This window comes from Lynx rufus, unplaced genomic scaffold, assembly GCF_022079265.1.
Source record: "Lynx rufus isolate CCGP_SWC_20201006 ecotype Redwood Valley unplaced genomic scaffold, mLynRuf1.p SCAF_13, whole genome shotgun sequence".
Lineage (NCBI taxonomy): Eukaryota > Metazoa > Chordata > Mammalia > Carnivora > Felidae > Lynx > Lynx rufus.
The window spans coordinates 9,884,350-9,904,406 of NW_025814827.1; the positions used below are offsets into that span (position 1 = coordinate 9,884,350).

General features: G+C 53.7%; 1 protein-coding gene across 1 annotated transcript in view; it reads right to left on the minus strand.

The window, feature by feature from the left end:
• Positions 1-1,765: 1,765 nt before the first annotated feature.
• SMAD6 (SMAD family member 6) overlaps positions 1,766-20,057 on the minus strand; it is a 75,100-nt gene continuing 56,808 nt past the window's right edge. Inside the window, exon 4 of the mRNA XM_047074438.1 lies at positions 1,766-2,537. Within this exon, the coding sequence (XP_046930394.1) occupies positions 1,996-2,537 (542 nt within the window). The 3' untranslated portion in view covers positions 1,766-1,995. The remainder of the gene's footprint in view (positions 2,538-20,057) is intronic.

The window sequence follows — 20,057 nt, forward strand, 5'->3', positions numbered from 1 at the left end:
ACCCCCAACCTGTGGCTTGCCTGTGAGGACCAGAGCCATAACATGCCCACAAAAGTGGCTCCTTATTCCATCTGGCACTCCTCTAACTGCCTGAGCCCAAAGTGACCCCCACACTGACCCCACACCAATACCCAGTAAGACCAGCATCCCGATGGGCATCTTCAGGGCAGGGCTTCAGGGTGGGGTGCCCTGGTGTGTCCAGCACCTGACAATGGTGCCAGTATGCCCTGCTACAGGGACAGGATTAGCAGGGGTGGGGAGAGTCCATTGGTAAATAACTTTGGGAAACAAAGCACAATGGTCTATTTCTTAGAGGATATGGTGGCCATGATCCCCACCTCCTGACATCCAGATTCTCATGCCGTCCCTCCCACGTCGTTAGCAAGAATGGTTCGTGTGATCCGTACAACGTGGCGAAGTGATTGCAGATCACTTCTGAGATAAGGTGAGCAAGGATGAGAGCTTCGCGCATGTTCTCTCCCTCATCTGGATCCTTTGCTATGGGGGAAGCCACGTCACGAGTAGCCCGGTGGAGAGGCCTGTGTGGTGAGGAACCGAGGCCTGCAGCCAACAGCCACGTGAGTGAGCTTGGAAGTGGGTCGGCCCGCTCCAGACAAGCGTCAGATGACTGCAGCCCTGGCCGACAGCTTGACTACAACCTCACGAGACCCTGAACCAGAACCACCCAGCTGAGTCGCTCCTGCATTCTTGAAACACAGAAACTGCGAGAGATAAGAAACGTTAGTTTCAAGCTGCTACGTTTTAGGATAATTTATTACGCAGCAATGGATAATACACACTTCTCAGAGCATTTAATATGCTAATGTAAATCTCCAAGAAAGAAGATATACAATGTAACATTCCCCTTAGTTATCTGGCCAAGGAAGCCTTCTTTTCTTGAGTTTTCTCAAGAGAGAAAACGGATTTAATATGGCTCTGGTCCTACAATTAAATGTGACTTTTAACCCTGATCTGTCATGAGCTAGTCATTTGCCCTTCCCGAACCTCAACTTTTCCCTTTTATAGAGCAGAGAGAAACAACCTGCCTTTGCATAAATCATAAATACAACCCCAGATGGCCTAGCTCTGAGCTCTTTGGTGAGGGGTGGGAGGTCCAAAAAGGAGCTTCACCCTGGGGCTCAGGTGGGTTTCCCAAGGTGGTAGGTGGGCCTGAGGCCCACTGTCTGTCTTTCTTCCTGAGGCCACTTCCCCACAGTGCTGAGAATCAGTGTCTTCTAGCTTGTGCACAGTTCAGAGATGGGAGGCATGGACCTGAGCCTCCTCCATCAGACTGGGAGAGTTTATCCAGGATGGACGGCCATGTACCCTCCATTCCCCCCATCCTGTGGGCACACCGAAGCCACGGGCAGGAGGGAACACCAGAACCTTCTCTGGCCTTAACAGTAAACATATGCCCCTCCTCCCTTGTCAATTTAGCCCCTCTACTCTTTATCTGGTAAAAGACTGAAATCAAGTTTCAGTGCGCTGGATGGGCCAGAAACCCACCGAAGCCCTGCATGTCCCTCGCTGTTAGAAAGAAGACATAAAAAAAAAAAAAAAAAAACTATAATGTGAATACTTTATTATCAACGAGTGACTGGTATTAGCTTTTTGTCTGGGCATTAATATTTCAAAAACCATACGCCAAACCCAGGCTTCTCCACCTAGCTCTGCTGTATCATTTTCTTAAAAAATAAAATAAAATAAAATAATAAAGAAGAGGAAGAAGGAGGAAAGAAAGAAAATATATTTGTATTGAAAGAATTATAAGCCAAAGTGCGTCTTTCTTGTTTTGTCCATATACACACATTGCACCATACATAAATAATTACATTGTAAAAATGACTCCATAATTACAAGTATAATATATATTTCCATATAATATATAAAACTTTATATTAAATCTAGGTAGATGATATTGGGGGGGGGGTCTCGTCCGTGGTCGGCTGTACGGGGGCGGGTTGTGTCTCTGGGCGGCGGGGCAGGCGGCCGCCGCTATCTGTGGTTGTTGAGGAGGACCTCCAGCCAGCAGGGGCAGGAGGTGATGAACTGCCGCGAGTAGCAGGGCCCCCAGCCCTTGGCGAAGCTGATGCGGACGCTGTTGGGGTCGTAGGGGCCGTCGGCGGCGTCGGGCTCGGGCCCCTGCTGGAGCAGGCCCGAGCGCTCGAAGTCGAACACCTTGATGGAGTAGCCGGGCGGCACCTTGCGCACCACGAGGGCGCGGCCGCCGGGCGCGTCGAGCGTGGGGGAGTTGACGAAGATGGGGTGCTCGCCGCGGTTGTAGGCCCACACGCCGTCGGGCTCCTTGCTGAGCAGGATGCCGAAGCCGATCTTGCTGCGCGTGCGCCGCACCGACTCGCTGCGCTGCTCCAGGTTGAGCTGGCCCAGGCAGAAGCCGCTGCCCTGAGGTAGGTCGTAGAAGATGCTCACGGCCTGGTCGTACACCGCGTAGAGGCGGCCCACACGCGTCCGGTGCTCCCAGTAGGCCACGCTACACCAGTGGCTGGGCTTGGTGGCATCCGGAGACATGCTGGCGTCTGCGGGGCAAGCACAGGGCAGGGGGAGCGTTAAGGAGGGGGGAGGGGGACGCAGCACTGCTGCCTGGACCGTGGGGGTCGGGGGAGGGGGGTTGCAGCATTCAACAGACATGCGGGCACCGACTGCCTGCCAGCTTGTCTTCAAGAAACGTAACTCACAGCAGAAAGGCCCCCTACAGGCGCAAAGGGGGAAAACAAAGGTTACGAGCCTACGCAGAAGGCAAGGCGCCTACTGTGTGCTCGGTGCTAAGGCTACACAAACATGAACCACACTCGGCCCCTGCCCTGTAGACTTTTCCAAGCTCCAGCTAGCAGGAGACGGACAGTCCTCCCACACCCAAAGGAAGGGCTGAACACGGGAGCACCTACAATGTTCCAGGTGCTGCATTTCTGACCCTGTCTGACCTCACTGGGTCCTAATCACTCTGTGAGGAAACCACCTTCTCCTCATTTTATGGATGAGGATCCAAGACACCAGCTGCCTGCCCAAAGGCCACAGAGCTAGTGAGTGGCCCAGCCAGGATCTGAACCCGGCCAGTCTAAGCCTCAACCTGAAAAGAGTGGGGTTAAGTCATCAGGGGACATTTCCCCGCTTGAAGGGGACTCAGGCATAGCAAGCCACGATGGGGTAGGGGAGTGGGCCCCCAGAATCCCTTCCAACCCCCAGAATGTTCCCAGCCTTGGTCTTGAGCATGATGCCTAGTCTCCCAGTCACTCCTATCCCCCACCCCTCGAGGTGGCTCTCTTGGCAGGAAGTGCAGATTTTCACCAGAACTGCAGCCCCTTCTGTGAGAAAGAGAAGCTGAGGTCTCTAAGTATTAAAGAAAATTGCCCCACAAGGGCTCCAGAGTTCGCCAGCTCTTGAAGATGTGTGCTGCTCCTCTCTGGGCCTCAGTTTCCCCATGGACAGCAAAGGGGTGGCCTGGGTGACTGGGATCCCTTTCCCCTGCAGCTTGAAGCATTTCTGCATGTCTGGATGAGCAATTTCCTGATACCAGACCTAAGACCACCCAGAGGCCAGGGCCCGTCTTGAAGGGCAGCACCGTCTTTGCTGCCATGTGTGGCCAGCTTCTCAGATTCCGAAGTCTTTTGACATCGGGTCTTTCCTTTGAGCTCAGAGCTCTGAGTAGCAGGTGGGCATCCATGACTGCCCCGTGATGTGACATGTTCCCACATACCCCTTGGATGGGGCTTATGCACAGAGGGGAGAAAGTTCTCCTGAGAATGTGACGGGAATGCAGCAAGGTGCTTTATGGCATGGCTCCTCCATGAGAAACTGATCAAAGTCCAACCAAAGCTGAGGAAGAAAACATTGCTAACAACTTCATTCAGGAGCCGGGGTGAGGTCAGCTCTGTCTGCCTTCGGCTCAGCCCCGCCTAGAAGCCCCAGAGCAGCAGGGTGACAGGGCCCCTCACAACCTCTTATGCGCTGGGAGGCCCGCCTAGCCACCTAGCAGGAAGCTGTCTACCCGAGAGAGGCCTCCTGCAGGCTGCCAACTCTGCTGAGGCCGTGAGCTGGGCAGAGCCCCAAAGGACGTGCCCCTTACCCCCTGCCTGGTGTTAAGGTCCCAGACATGGGTCCCCAGGCCACTCCCTGAGAATGTATTGATTTGCCTCATAGTCTCCATCCAGGCCCTTCCTGGTTTTTGCAGGCTGATGGGAGGTGGGGTGGGGGGAGAAGAGACCCTGATCCTTGCCCTCAAGTGATTTACCCCTTGGCCAGCAGGTAGAGAAACAGCTCTAGCCTGTGGTGCCACAGGGCAGGCACTAGGCCAGTCCCAGCAGGTGGACAGTCAGGAACACTCCAAGCCACGGACCATCTCTCCGCCCATCCATCTGGCACAGGTCTGGGGAGTTCCCAAGAGCCAGGAAAGCAGTGCTGTCCCAGCCTGGCCACGAAACCCCAGCACTGGGCTTCTCACGACCAACGACAGCGCCTGGGGTGCACTGGACACAGAGGTGGGGGAGCAAAGGCTCTGTGCCTGGGGAGTATTGGGTGACAGGATGAGCAACACACATCACCAAAGGCCTTTCATGAGCTAGGCGCCCTCTTCACAACAGCCTCGGTTCACTCCTGGTCCCACCCCATTTCACAGGCGAGGAAACTGAGGCCCAGAGAGGTGCCGTTAACTGGTCAAGAATACACACGAGTGAGTGCCAGAGCCAGCATCCGTGCCAGGCCATGCTCCGAGCAGACTCCCCACTGAAACCCATGCACTAAACAAGTCCCTTCCCTTTTCTAAGGCTTAGTTTCCCTGTTTGTAACCAGGCTGCTCTCATGGTCTGAGTCTTGGAGGTGTTTAGCTGGTGAGTCACTCCCCGGCCCACAAATGAAACACCTCACTGAGTGAGGGTTACTGCTTTCCCCCCCACCTTTACAGATAAGGCTCAGAGGCCACCCAGTCATAAAGTGGCGGCTCTGCCCCAGGGTGTAGCCACTCCATTGTAACAGGCAAGGGAGCAGTCAGAATGTGTGTGTGTGTGTGTGTGTGTGTGTACGTGTGTACATGTCTGTGTGTGTGTGTGTGTGTGTGTGTGTGTATGTTGATGGGGGGAGATTGAGAGTAATGGAACTGGGTGGGGGGAGCATTCCCTGCCCCCTTTCTCAGCTCCTCCCACCCCAGCCAAGCCAAATGCCCCTCATAGTTACCCCCACCTCATCAATACCCAGCCTTGCTCCAGCACTCCTCAGGAGGATAGGATCCTGTGCTTGGGGGATGAACCCCACAGAGCTGCCCTAGGCCCTGGCCTGCCCCAACCGTCTGGCTCAGGGACAGTGCCTGGGTCGGGCCTCACCTCCGGCAGTCTCTCTTGTTGGGCAGGCTGGGTAACACTTATCACACCTGGCCTCCTGGCCAAGTTTTCCAAGTTCCAGGAGATGGACTGCTGCCTCCAAGAAGCCCTCTCTGATCTCTCCCTCCCATGTACCCACAGTCTTCAATGCAGCCACTCCCTATGCCTGAGCAGGTGTCTGTGCTGTTGGTCAGGGCCCCTGGCTGGTCTAGACTTTCACAAGTTGATACACTGCTTAACAGAGGGATTGTGAATGTACGGGGTTCCTACTGTTTTATTTTGTCATGTGCAGACTTATTAAAAACCCCAAGACTAGGGTGGCTGGGTGGCTCAGTCAGCTAAGTGTCCGACTCTTGGTTTCGGCTCAGGTCATGACCTCACGATTTTGTGAGTTCGAGCCCCACATCAGGCTCTGTGCTGACACTGCGGTGCCCACTTGGGATTCTCTCTCTCCCTCTCTTTTTTGCCCCTCCCCTACTCGTGCTATCTATGTCTCTCTCAAAATAAATAAATAAACTTACCCCAAGACCATCTACTATCACTAGCACAAGAGAAAGTATAATTTGATACTGATAAAATAGATAGGACCTAAATCAGAAATGTAAAAGTTAATATGATTAGAGTATAAGAAATTTTCTTATTTCTTTCATCATGGACCAATGAAAATGTAGTCCTAAGACTGGCTTCTGGGAACCACTAATTGAACTGAATGTCCTTGTGCCCCAAAGATGGCACCCCGGGGGGTACAGGGTGACTCATCCACACACACACACACACACACACACACACACACACACACACACACAGCAGCAGGTAGCAGAACTGGGACCCAAACCTGAGACTCCAGAATTCTAATCTAATGCTTGTTCCATGAGCCAAAGGGTTTCAAAGTGAGACAGACCCAAGGCTCTTACCACTGACTGTGGCCATGGATAAGGTGCTGTGTCCCCAAGCCTCAGTCTCCCCACTTGTAAAATGGGCTTCTTCGTAACCCATAAGTCCATCTTTGGACTTTTCTGGAAACTCCAGCAGCAGATCAATTGGGTGGGTGCAGAAAGAAGTAGCTGTCTGTTTATTGGCCCCAGCACTGGTGCTAACCCTTCAAAGGCCAGGGCTCCTTAGGGGTGCCAGGGGTCATGACCCCGGGTCACCACCATGGGAGGTTACGATAGGAGAGCAGATGGCAATGCCCCTCACAGAGTGTAGAGCACTGTAATGGTGTGAAGGTTTAGCTCCCAGCCTAGAACCCAAGGGTAAAGAGAGGTGCCTCATATGCAGAGGAATGACAAATGGAGCAAGGAATGACTGAATGTCTAGAACAAAGGCGAGTGCCGGTACGGCTCTGTACACACACACACACACACACACACACACACACACACACACACACGGATTCGGGTCTCATGCAGCGGGACCGACACGAGCTGACGTGTTCTCTGCCAGCAAGACGCCAGGCCCCCCAAACCTCTGCCCTTCCCACAGTGATGGGGCCCCACCCCATCGCCACGCTTCTCATCCTCCGTAGGGCTGCCACTCAGGGCGCAAGGGGACAGTCTTTTGCAGAAGATCTTTTTCTCCTCGTGGCTCCAAGGCTGTGGTCCCGCCATCAACCTAATTAGGAACCAGCTCCTTAATTGCAAATAAATACCAGGGAGTCAGACCCGAGTGAACAACATCAAAGATGACCGCGCTCTGACCGAAACTCCTGCTCGCTACCCCCTGCTCGGGGCCTGGCCTAGTTCCCAGCCAGACTCTGGGTCCCAGCTGGGAGGGCTCTCAGGGGAGGAGGAGAGGAGGGACACGGTCTGGGTCTGGCGCTATGTCTGGGGCAGACCTGGCAGAGTGGCCCCAGGCTGTGGGGGGAGCGTGTCAGGGTCCAGGCTTCAGGCCTGTATCAGGCAGCTCATCTTCCTTCTCCTGGCCTCAGGCCTCCCATCTGAACGATGAGCTCGATGAAAATTGCTGCAATTTAGTGAATGTTCACAGCAGTTCTACTTGCAGTCATCCAAACTTGGCAAATAGCTCAGTTGTCCATCAACAGGAGAATGGATGTCATGGGCTGAATATTTGTGAACCCCCAAATTCATGTATTGAAATCCTAACCCCCAGTGTGATGGTGTTTGAAGGCAGGGCCTTTGGGGGGTGATTAGGTCATGAGGGTAGAGCCCTCATGAATAAATGGGATTAGTGCCCTTACAAGAGAGACCCAGGAGAGCTCCCTCACCCCCTTAGCCCTTCTGAGGACACAGCGAGAATACGTCCATCTGTGAACCAGGACTTGGGCCCTCAGTAGACTCCAAAACTACCAGTGCCTTGATCTTGGACTCCCCGGCCTCAGGACCCGTAAAAAATACACATGTGTGGTTCAAGCCACTCAGGCTGTAGGATTTCTGTTACAGCAGCCCAAACAGACTAGGATAAGGGATACACAATAATAAGGTACACCCATACAATGGAACACGACTCACCAATCAAAAGGAACAAACTACTGTCTATGTAAACATACAACACCGTGGATGGATCTCAAGCGTATTGTGCTAAGTGAGAGAAGCCAGACACAGAAGATCTGCTGTTTGTTTCTATTTATATAACATTCTTGAGTAGACAACTAACCTCCGGTGATAGAAATCAGAACAGGGATTTACCTCCAGGACAGGGAAGGGGCATGGGGGAACATTCTGGGATGACGGAAATGTTTCATATCTCGATCGGTCCAACGGGAACTCGGCTGTACTCACTGTCGAAAGTCATCGCCTGTACACTGAAGAGTTGTGCATTTCGTGGTAGGTATGACGCCTTGAAAGAAAAGGCAGGGAGTGGCAATGCGCTGCTCAGCCAGCTCTCTGTGGCTGTCCTGGAGCGGCCTCAGCAGGGCTCTGTGGTGGCCCAGGGGACAGCCCCTGTGTTTCCAGACCGGGCAGGGGCGGCCCGGCCTCAGCGGTGCCTACATTCCTGCCACCAGAGGGTGGTGGCCGCCTGTGGTGGGCAGGAGGAGCCGGCCAGCCACAGGCCCTCTCCCCTGCGCAGGAGCCAGTCCCTCCAATGGTTGGCATTCCTTCTCCTTGGCCTCTCTGCCCCGTGAGTGTGCTGCGAGCCCAACGTGTAATTTTGTGGGGGTGCTGGGGCACCAGGAGCGCCGACTGCAGCCTGGGGGAGGCAGGGAGAGCTGCAATCCCAAGAAAAGCCTTTAGCTTCTTCGAATCAGCAGTATTCTGTCAAAACACAGGGCAGGAGCGTTCCTGTGTGCTCCCCCGTGGGCTACGCGGTCCAAGAGCCTGAGCACACGCAGTGCAGCTTGTTTTCCTCGTGATCCCCCCCCTTCCCTTTGGCCAAACTGCCTTGGACCTAGCCATCCTGTGAAGGGAACCAGAGATGTGCCCCGATTCAAGCCTCTGGTCCCTTAGACTCGAAGAGAGCTAGACGGGGAAGGCTCAGAGCATGTGCAGGCTGGGCCCCGAGTCCTCGTGGTCTCCAGAGGCCTGGCTGCGCCGCCCATTCTCCTCCATGTTCAAAGCCACTGCTACTGCTTCACACCCGCGTGGGGCCACAGCAGCCTCGCTGCGTCTCCCGGGGCTGGACGGAAAGGACAGACCCAGCCACACCTCAAATGAGCGCAAAGCAAGGGCAGACAGACCCAGACCCCACTGAGAGCCGGGAAGGGAGACTCAGAGTCCCAGAGAGGTGAAGTGACTCGCCCAGGGTCACCCAGTAAGTTGGTGGCAGAGCCGGAGAAGAGCCCAGAGGCTGGTTTTTCCAATCCCCTTGTCACGGGCCACTTTGGGGCCTCCTGCCCTCCTGGAAAGCTCCTTTCTTCTGTCCCATGTCATGCCTGTGGCTTCAAGTTCCCGTCCAACCGGCAGCTTTTTCATCCATGGCTCCCAGGCCTGGGAGTAATTACGTGGCCCTGCATCTGGTTAACCTAACACCCCTTTAAAAGCCTTGTTTGCCCATTAGATAAGTAGTTTTTGTTATCAAACTTAAGGGGGGAAAAGGAGTTTCCACTTAACCTTCCTTTGTCATTTTAAGCTGCAGAAATGGCTTCAGGTTTTGCAGCGAATCCAGAGATGCGGCATTAATTAGAGGCTCTTTTTTTTTTTTTTTTTTTTTCCTTTGTTAAGGGAGGGGGCAGACCCGTCCTTTATCCACTGGGCTCTGGCAGTAAAAGCAGAGAAGGAATGTGCACGGGGCCATGTTAATGGTCAACAGCTTAGAACGAGCCTCTCTGCTGAACTCTTTCCAAAAGCAGGGCCCAGCTGACAGGAGTTTCCTCTTATTCGCTCCCACTCGCCCCTCCCCACCCCCCACCTCAGCTCCAGCACCTTTGGCTCCTAGAGGAAGCCAGGCTTCCAAGAGGAAGTTCCTAATCGGTCATTACATCACGGGCGGTCTGGCCACCGCTGCCGCCTGCACAGGGTCCACCTCAGGGGCCTTTCAGCTGCTGGTCTCTGGGGCTGAGGACCGCGCTTACCGCCACCTTCAGACAGGCCAGCCAGCTGCTCTGCTGGGTTGTGGATTTTTACCCCCAAGACAGGGATGAGATGGGAGAGCCAGGGGGGAATGACAGCAGGGAAAGAGGGAGGCCACGAAACACACAGTCCAAAATTCATGATTTTGCAGGTGGAAAAACTGAGTCCCAAACAAGTAAAGTGACTGCCCAAGGTCACCGTGGAAATTAGCCATACAGCAAGGTCCCATCAGGTCTCCTGCATGGGGCTGCGTTAAGAATACAGGCTCAGGGGCGCCTGGGTGGCGCAGTCGGTTAAGCGTCCGACTTCAGCCAGGTCACGATCTCGCGGTCCGTGAGTTCGAGCCCCGCGTCAGGCTCTGGGCTGATGGCTCAGAGCCTGGAGCCTGTTTCGGATTCTGTGTCTCCCTCTCTCTCTGCCCCTCCCCCGTTCATGCTCTGTCTCCCTCTGTCCCAAAAAATAAATAAACGTTGAAAAAAAAAAATTAAAATAAATAAAGAAAGAAAGAATACAGGCTCAGGAGCACAGCTTCCTGCATGTGACTATCAGCTTTTGCCACTCACCAGCTGTGAAATCCTGGGCAAGTGACTTTACTTCCCTGGACCTCAGCTTCCTAAGCTGTAAAATGGGGATGCGATCATTGCTTACTTCATCGGGCTGTTGGGATTCGTTTCAAGAGCATCAAATAATGCCTGGTTCAAAATAAGCACTCCAGGGGAGCCTGGGTGGCTCAGTCGGTTAAGCGTCTGACTGCAGCCCAGGTCACGATCTCACGGTCCGTGAGTTCCAACCCCACGTCGGGCCCTGTGCTGTCAGCTGGGAGCCTGGAGCCTGCTTCAGATTCTGTGTCTCCCTCGCTCTCTGCCCCTCCCCCACTCGCCCCTCTGTTTCTCTCTCTCTCAAAATAAACATTAAAAAAATAAAATAAAGAAAAAAAAGAAAATCAAAATAAACACTCCATAAATAATAGCTATTATTATTTCTACTAATATTACCACCGTACAGTCTTATCCCCTCTATATCATTTATAGAAATTGTGTAATGGATTGAGTCGGCTATATAATTCATAAAGGTGTTCACATTAGGTAATAATATCTACAAAGATAAGATATGCCAAGGGAGTTAAGAATCAAGGGGAAACAGCGGTAGTTGTAGTAGTAATAGCGGTAATAAAATAAGCCAGCCAATAATAGTAATAATCAATAATATACCAGCCAACATTTAATGACCAAAAGTCAGGCAGAATATGAAGCACTTTAAATGCACTATTTCCACATACTGTCGATCCTCAGTCATTCCCATTTTAAGATGAAGGAACCGAGGTCCAAAGGTCAGGTTAACGTGTCCACCGCCCTGAGCTAGGAAGTGACAGAGCTGGGACTTGAGCTTCACGACTATCTAGGCTTAGAGACAGGGAGGAGGTCTGCAGGGTGATGGCACAGGCCCTGTGCTACAACAGCCCAGCCAGGTCCACTCCAAGCTGGCGCAGGAAGGCTTTATAAAGACTGGACGGTAAAAGGGGTCCTTGGATGTGGCAATGTGGGGGCCACCTCCCCACCACCTGCTGCCCACCTTACCATTACCAGGAGGGCAGTGGCGTTTTCAGAGAGCGTGCCTTATCACAGCTACTGATGGCCCCCCATGAAGTCCCGCAAACTCATACACTTTCTTGGTTTCCAAGGATAGTTTCTCCCATACCACCCCCCTCCAAAAGCCAGTGAGCATTTCTTCTTTCTTTTTTTTTTTAACTCTTTTTAATGTTTATTTATTTTTGAAAGAGAAAGACAGAGTGTGAGTGGAGGAGGGGCAGAGAGAGAGGGAGACACAAAATCTGAAGCAGGCTCCAGGCTCTGAGCTCTCAGCACAGAGCCTGACGCGGGGCTCGAACTCCGGAACGATGAGATCATGACCTAGGCTGAAGTCGGACACCTAACCTACTGAGCCACCCAGGCGTGCCCCCACCCCTCTGTGAGCATTTTTTACATGCTGCAGTAAGAAATGGTGGGTGATCTTGGGAAAGGGCTGCTAACCCTGGCTGGGACCCTGGAGGTGTGGGGAGGAGCCGGGCGCTCTGGGCCCTGCATCCATTCTGTCTTTAGAAACCCCCAAGTCCAGGAGGTAGAATCATCCCCTCCTGGGGGTGAACAGACCCCAAGGTGGAGGAGCCACACAGCACTGCAGCGTGGGAATCCTGTCTGGCTGGCCTGACAACACTCTCTGCTGGCCCTTCATGCTGCCTCGTCTGCTCCCTCTGCTCTTTGGGGTGGTTCTCGGAGCGCCCGCCCTGGATGGGTTGAGGAGGGATGGGGGGTGTAAGGACAGTCAGCGGCCATGGGCTGTAACTGGCCTTCTCTAGGGAGAGGCCTGCAGGGTCCTGCAGAAGGCGACCTGACCCTGGTCTGCTCGGCCCCACATCTCCAGTGGAACAAAGTGGTGGCCTGGGCTGAGGTGGGTAAGGTTTCCACTCCTTTCATCTTGTGCGGTTTCCAAACAAGTCCTGCAAAGCGAACTCCGAGTGCCCCCCCCCCCGACAGAAAGCGAGCTCCCACCCGGGCCCCGATACCCACGCCTGCTCGGCGTCCCCTCCAGTCTCCCCAGGACCTATGGCCTCAGGGGAGACAGAGGAGGACACCCGGGGCCCCGCTGCCAGCAGATCCATCTGGCCCTGCCACCCCAACAAGACTGTTCCGGGCTCCCTGCACTCAGGGAACAGTGGCTTTTCTCCCTGGGCCTCGGTGCTCTTCTTACAAACACTCTGCGGGCAGCTCTAGGCTCTGAGAGGCACCCCAAGGCTGCCATCAGACTGGGGGACCGGGCTCTGCACCAGTAACACTGGTGTACCCGCCTGGACCAGCCTGGCCCTCCTACAGGAAACCCGACCGCTTAAGCCAGAGATGAAGACCCCAAGGGAGCAGGGGAGGGCCCGAGTCCGGGTGGGAGAATTCTGTGGACAAGTGTCCCGCCGGGGCAGAGACAGCGATAAGCGGCTTATAAAACCAGCCCACATTTTCGAGAGGGAACCAGTTTCTGCAACAAAAGCCTCTGAACTTTGCTCCCATTCCAAGTCCCCTTTTGTCTTATCACAAAGTCAGACTCAGAATACGTTTGTTTGTTTTCTTACCCAGAGACCTGCCAGGGTGGGAAAGCCTTGCTTTTCATGTTGCCCCTGGAAAGATTCTAAAAGAACACTATTTATGCAAGATAATAAAGCCGGGTACCTCGGTCCCCAGGAAAGAGGTGGCAGTTTTGAGAAGGGAAGGAGCCCTCAAATCCTCCCTGCCTGCAGGTGGCCACTGCTGATGGCCAAATCCCCAAATTCACACCCAAACCAGGCCCCTCACTGGCCTTCGGGGTTCTTGGTCGGCTGAGCCTGGGTTTTCATCTTAAGGTGCCAACATTCGCTGACTCACTCCAACCCTGACTTCCCTTGACAGAGAACAAAATCGGCCAGTTGGAGGTGTGGATGGGGACAGCCGGGGCATGCGGCAGAGGGGCAGGGATGCTGGCTCGTGGCGGATGGCAGTGTGCTTTGGGGAAGCCCATCTCTAGGCACATTCCTGCCCTGCAGCCTCCCAGAGCTGGGACAACTGGGGGCACCTCTACTTTTCTTTTACTTCCCAAATACAACTGGAGTTTTGCTGGCAAGCCTCCTGCCCCAGACTTCTACTTGGACCCAGTGTAAAGCCATGAAAGCAAAGTACCTCAAAACTGCCTTCAATCAGCCTGTCTCCGCTCTCAGGGGCAGGAACCCATCCTGGTGCAGAAACATCCCAAGGGATCATCAGGAGAGGCCCCCACAGCCTCACCCCCTTGAATCCCTGGACTCACCATCTCCTGCCATGGAGGTCTCTTAGCTCCCTGTCCCTCGAACACCCCACTCCATGTGTACTTTGTGCACCCTACTCTCGCCTGATCTGGCAGGCTCCCGACACCACAGGCCGTGGCAAGGTGAACTACTGCAAATCCAGGCAGCTCCATCCGGATGTCTCCATCTCTGAGTGCCAGGACCAGCTACACGACTTGGGGACTCAACACCAAACGAAAATGCAGGATTCCCTGTTCAAAAAGTATTCAGAGTTCCAGTGGTGAAGGCAGAGCATTAAAGTGAGCAGAGGCCCCTTCTGAGCGCGGGTCCCGAGTGAGGCACAAGTCACACACCAACAAGGTGGCCCTGCTGGAGTGCTGGTTTCTCCTTGCAGAGTATCTCGCTCGAAGGGAGTTAGTGAAGGGCCTAACAACAGTGTCCTCCTCCCATCCCTGCCGCTGGTCAGCCTCCTGCTCAACCGTCAAGACCCCGATGTCACCTCCTACGGAAAGCCTTCCTCAGTCCCGGGGCGTGACCACATTCTATCTGATGCTGTCAAGAGGGCATGTGTCTCCGCCCTGTGCACCTGCATGCAGGCTTCCCTGAGACCCCTCCTCCCCTGGGACTTGGCACTGTGAACCTGACAGGGCGCTCTCAACAATGGGATGCCTAATGGATTTAACATCCTAGAGCTGAGAGGGCAGTTGGGAAATCTACGGGTTCTCCCTGGGTTTGAAAAAGGTGAGCAGCAGCATCCTTCCCATCTAACAGGTGATAACACCGATGCTCGGAAGCCAGGACCCCAGGCAAGGAGGAAGGGGCGTCGCTCCCACCTGCTGATCCTCATGATGCAGCCTGGCCAATGGAATCCCAGATGAGCTCACTAGGTGCAAGCTGTTTTAGCGGCTAAAAAAAAAAAAAAATCGCCTACAGCCTACAGTCATCTGTCTGGCAGCGGGGGTGGATTTAGCTTCTCTGGCTTGCTGAGTCTACCAGGGTGAAGGGAACAGAGGGCATGGCTCTGAACGGAAGAGCCAAAGAACAGGGTGGGAGGCTGGTTTTCTTATTTGCAGAGCTCTCAAAAATAAGCCTCGTCTAACACCAGCCTGTTAATGTTTACCAACAAGACAGTTTGGCCTTTGCAGGTCAAACACACCTGCCTCATTTGTTTAGGATAAACACCCCAAAATTAAAGCACCAGGGGCAGAGGCATTCGGCTCAAAAATAATCCTCCCATTAAATCCTTTTCTTTAAAATATCTTTTTGTAACACAAAGTGCATAATCCATGCCTCTTGAGTGAATGCAGAATCCAACTACTGGGTTTTCTTAAAGTGAGGGTTGCCCGAATCATTCTTGTATATTTCTAGAACAAACAGGAGTGCTTTGTAATAGGCAAAAGACTAATATTGACTGGAGAGATCATTAAGCCACAATTAAATACTAATATTTGCTGTAAAGAATGCAGTAACATGAGATTTAAATGTTCCCTGTAAAAACGTTGCAAAATGACCCACCGGCTTGGCAAAAGCTCACCCTTGTGACCAGGTCTCCTGTTTGTGGCTGGGCTACTGTGCGCAGCTTAAAGCAGTTGAAGCTTCTCGGTGTGTCCCTGCCCAAACTCCAAGCTGCCTGTAAAGGGCTGGCTTGTTTGATCTGGGGCAGAAAGTGCAGGGGAGGGAGCCAGTCAGTCTGTGCATCCCGTCAGGCTAGCAGGTGGACACAGTCCCGCAAGACCTGGCCCCATGCTTCAACCCTAAGTCCAACACTGGTTCCCGCAGCAGCAGGAGGCCAGGCTTGGTTCCCGCAGCCCCTACAGCCCAAGCCAAGAAGGTGGTTCTGTCCCCCCATCAGTGGTGATGGTGGGATGCTGTTTTTAACCATGGAGGGTTTTCCAATTCTCCAAGCCCATTCATTCGTAAGTGACCCCGTTTTAGGTTACAGATTCTGAAGCTCAGAGAGGTGGGGTGACTGTCCTGTGGTCCTCAAGGGTTAACAAGGACGCAGGATCAGGGCTTGTCCCTGTCTTCTGTCACTGCCTCCCACCAGGCACCTTGGGAAGGTGAGACATCACCTCAGTAACAGTTTTGTATTTCTTAACATAATTCCTCAGCCTGTGTCTGAATACACACGGGCACATGCGGCAGGACTCCAGTCGGTAATGCATCAATAACATGAGAGTGATGGTCACAACGGTCAGCTGTGATTCCACCTGGTCTCCCATGGCTAAGTTTTCAGCTAAGAGGGGCACATGGTTTGTTTTCCAGGATCCAGTGCATAACCCTTGATTTCTTCTAGAAAAGACGAGAAGCCCAGGGAGACATCTGGGCTGGACCCAACTGATGGCAGTGCCCAAGTGCCTTCTAGAATTGCCTCCCCCTACAGAGGGCTGTTTGCAGCCATAGGGACCTGAGTCATAGTGGGAGAAAGGAGTGCCTTTCCTGAATCATGGGCAGGCACGAAGGGGGCTCTTGGGGAAGGAGCCTGAATAATTGTGTCTACTCTAGCAGCAGTCTACTCACGCCTGGCACACGTGGGCCTAGCACACACTGGCAGAGCTTTGCTAAGCAACGACCCTGCTTACAGTTGCTGCCTGCACCCTTTGCCATCGCTGGGTTGTTCCTGAGGCCTCGTCTCCAGTCACCCCAGGGGGGGTCCAGCTGCTACTAAGCACCTACTGTCTAACATGCAGCATCTCATTTAACCCCGAGAACAATCCCAGGTGTAGTCTTACAGAGGAGCAAATGGAGGCTCAGGGAAGTTTAAGCCCCCTGCCCGGAGTCACAGAGCCAATTGGTGTGAATCTGAACCCAGGGCAGCCAGACTCCACACCCACTGTTCCTTGCATTCCTCCTCAAAGAGTGTGTCCTAGTGGGCACTCGGCTTCTAGCCTAGACCCAGCTCCACCGGGCGGTCGGGGCGGTCCCCCTCCCTGCCATCTCCCACGGGTTGTGACTCGTACCTCCTCCACCGGGGCTGGCGCCGGCCACGCTGCACCCCCCCCCCAACCTCCCCCCTTCCAGGGGGCACAAATGGCCCTGCAGGCCGCCAGCGTCTGCATTCCTGGAGCACATGCCCAAGTTGGGCCCACTAAGGAGGATCCCAAGTAATTCGGCCCATAAATCATGGCCATTGTGAATTTCCCTTTTAGCCACAGGCAAAGTCAAACTTTTCCTTCCCCCACTGCAGTTAACCACTCTTTGTTCACTGTATCTCTGCAGTGGCTGGGGGCCTCCGCCTGGCTGGGGGCCAGCCCTCAATTATTAATTAATCTGGGAGGCGCAGGTTGCATTCCTGGCCACCTAACCACTTCCTCCTCCGTCGGTAGGGGAGCTCGCAGGCCAGGCCCCTTTAGTTGTATCACGCGTCGCACAACATCCCAGCCCTATCTTGTGGCCGTAGCTGCAAGAACAGACGCTTAAAACCAGAGTTAAAAATAACAGCAGAAAACCCAAACACACAGAAGTCTCCTTTTCCAGCTCCAACCCCAGCTGGGTGCCACCATCACCATAATACCATGCCATGCCTCGGTTTCTCGTCTGTGCAATGGGGAGACGTTCCCCCGACATGCAAGGCTACTTACTGTCTGTGTGCGCATGTGCAGAAAGGGGTACCTGGTGAGCCCTCCCCTGAAAATTCTCACGAGCCAGAAAGGGAGACACCAAGACTTAGAGCTGAGAGGCCATCTGAGGCTGGGCTGGGCAGGGTGCTGCCTCTAATTCCATCTTGCTTTATCCTGACTGGATTAAGGCAAGTGACAGGCAGGAGACATAGAGCTCAGGTTTATTAGTCATTCAGGCGCCTGCAGAGATGGGGACGAAGAGGGTGGGCCCCTCTTTGGGTGAAGCCTTTGGGAGGTCTTTGCATGAGCAAACACCCCCAGAAATCTGAGGGTCAGCAGAACAAGGTGACCACCCTTGGTGTGAAGGTATAGCCCCCTGTGATAGTGGGATCCAGCCGGGAAATCAGAGTACAGGTCTCCTAAGACCAATGTTGCATCCTTGGACCAAGTAGGATCTTTTTTTTTTTTTTTTAATGTTTACTTATTTGTTTTTGAGAGGAGAGAGAGAGAGAGAGAGAAAAGGAGAGAGAGAATCCCAAGCAGGCTCCTTACTTAACGGATAGCACAGAGCCCGATGCAGGGCTCAAACTCACGAACTGTGAGATCATGACCTGAGCCAAAATCAAGAGTCAGACACTTAACCGGCTGAGCCACCCAGGCGCCCCCAAGTAGGATCTTTAATTCCTAATTAGAAGTAATGCTGAAAGACTCATGCCAGTGCTGGCTGGCGGTGAGACCAGTGAAGGACAAAAATGGTAGAGGGAACACACTTCAGATGATAAAAAAGGATAAACACATATTTGTTGTTGCCGGAAACTGTCATCAAGCATCCCTTGGTCATTTTCCTCCTCTTCTCCTTCCTCCACTGGCCCCATCCACACCCCACAATCTGTCAACTTTACCCAGAGTGTCCACAGGCCAGTCAAGCTCTGGGGACAACACCAGCGGGTACAGCCTAGGAAAGACCTCTGGAATCTCATGCTTTATCTACTCCATAACTTGTCTACTTTTGATCTGATAAGACAAATGATTTTTTTTCCCCCGGAGTCTTCACGTAGCGTTGACACTCTGGGGAGGAAGGGACACTTTTGGCTTCCCTTACACTAAGCACTGAGGCTTTTGGATAAAGCATGCATGCTGCCAAGATAAATTATTGTGCACATACAATAAAGTACCATTAATTAGGACTCATAAATCCAGAGTTTGTAATAATTCCGAAAGCAGCTGGGTTGAAGTTAAAAAAAAAAAAAAACAGTTTTGATAAACAAATGCAAAATATAAATAAGGTTCAGGAGAACTGTTTATCCTACTAGGACTATATAAACAACTAGCATACCAATTACAAATCGCTCTTATCTGTTCACTCAAGCACATCTCCAAATGACCTCCAATAGGAAACATTACCCGGTTAGCATCACAGTCTGTGGTATTTGAAAATCAGAAAACTTGGTTTCTTAGACAGCAGCCTTTCCAATCACCCACCACCCAATCTGCCTGCACTGGTGAGGAGTCCCTGAGTTGTCACTGTTCCCTTTCCGTGTATCTGGAAAGAAGCCACTTGGACGGCTGAACCCCCACAGGACCCCAGGGTCCTCCAGCAGCCACCCAGGAGGCAATGTAGTCCTCGGCTCTGGCACGCCAAGTTGCCACCCAGTTATCTCCGTACCCATCTTAAAGCAGCAGCGCTTCCTAGGGCGTTGGGCCAGGGGACCCAGCCAACTGGGGCATTTGCACGTGAGAGCAGGTGAGGAGGGGCCCCGCCCCAAGTAGAAACCCCTCAGGCGTCAACTGCAGTAGGTGAACCGAGGCCGGTCACGGCCTCCTGGGTGATTTACGAATAAGCCAGGCTCCATGTTTTCTCTCCCTGGGAGGCAGCTGCATTTTCAACTCCAGGGCATCAATACTGTTTTCTGGGGAGCAGGCAAGGTGAGGGGCCCGCAGATAAGCACAGGGAGCATGGGGTGGCAGGAAGAGGCCCCGGGCGAGGTTGGGGAGCCGTCAAGCTGAGAGGGTGTGTTGGTCCTGGCCCGCAAGGGCCAGACTGCAAGGCCCCAGAGAGGCGGGCAGTGGGCCAAGCTGGAAATACCGAGGGCTGCTCCAGCTCAAGCAGACGGCCCTGCCAAGTCGGGGAGGCGGCACTGACGGGGGAATGGCAGGTTCCGGCCGGGCGGGTCCCCAAGGCCACCGAGTCAGGAGCAACCGCCTGTGTCTCCGGGCACGTGGGGGCTAGAGCCGTGCCAGGGAGACCCAGAGCCGCCAGTCTCCCTGGGGTGCCTCTGTCCTGACGCTACCCTGCGGCCCGCCAGCCTAAGGACCCCTGAGGAATGTGGAGCCCCTCCGAGTGGCACTGACCTTGGGCAGGGAGTCAGGCCCAGCCTCCAGGCCAGAAGATTTTTCTTCTCTCCCCACCTTCTGTCTCCTAGCTCTGGAGGGGGGGCCCAGCCGAGCCCCTGAGACCACTGCCCATGTGGGGCCTGCTGCTACTGGCCTTGTAAGCATTTCAGACACCTCCTGGATCACCAAGACCCTGACAGCATCCACCGGGTGATGGAACCAGCCTCGGAGGGGCTCCCAAGGCTAGCGGGGGCCTCTCTGCTGTGTCCCGTGGGGCAGGGAAGCCAGGCATACTGGTGGATGCTTTTTCTCTGATGTTCCAACTCCTCCACAACTCCCTCCTGGGCTTCAGCAGTTACTATCAGTTAAGACCAACGAAAACACTGAGGCAAGAGGCTTACACGTGCATGCATCCTGCCACCAGAAGGACATTCTGCCACGGACGCCATGGGCTCTGTAACTGACCCACAGTTTGTTCAGAAGGATCTCCATGCATACATTTGGAATCTCAGCATGACTTGGTTCAATCCTTGCCTTCCTCTTGGCCTTTTACCGTCAAACC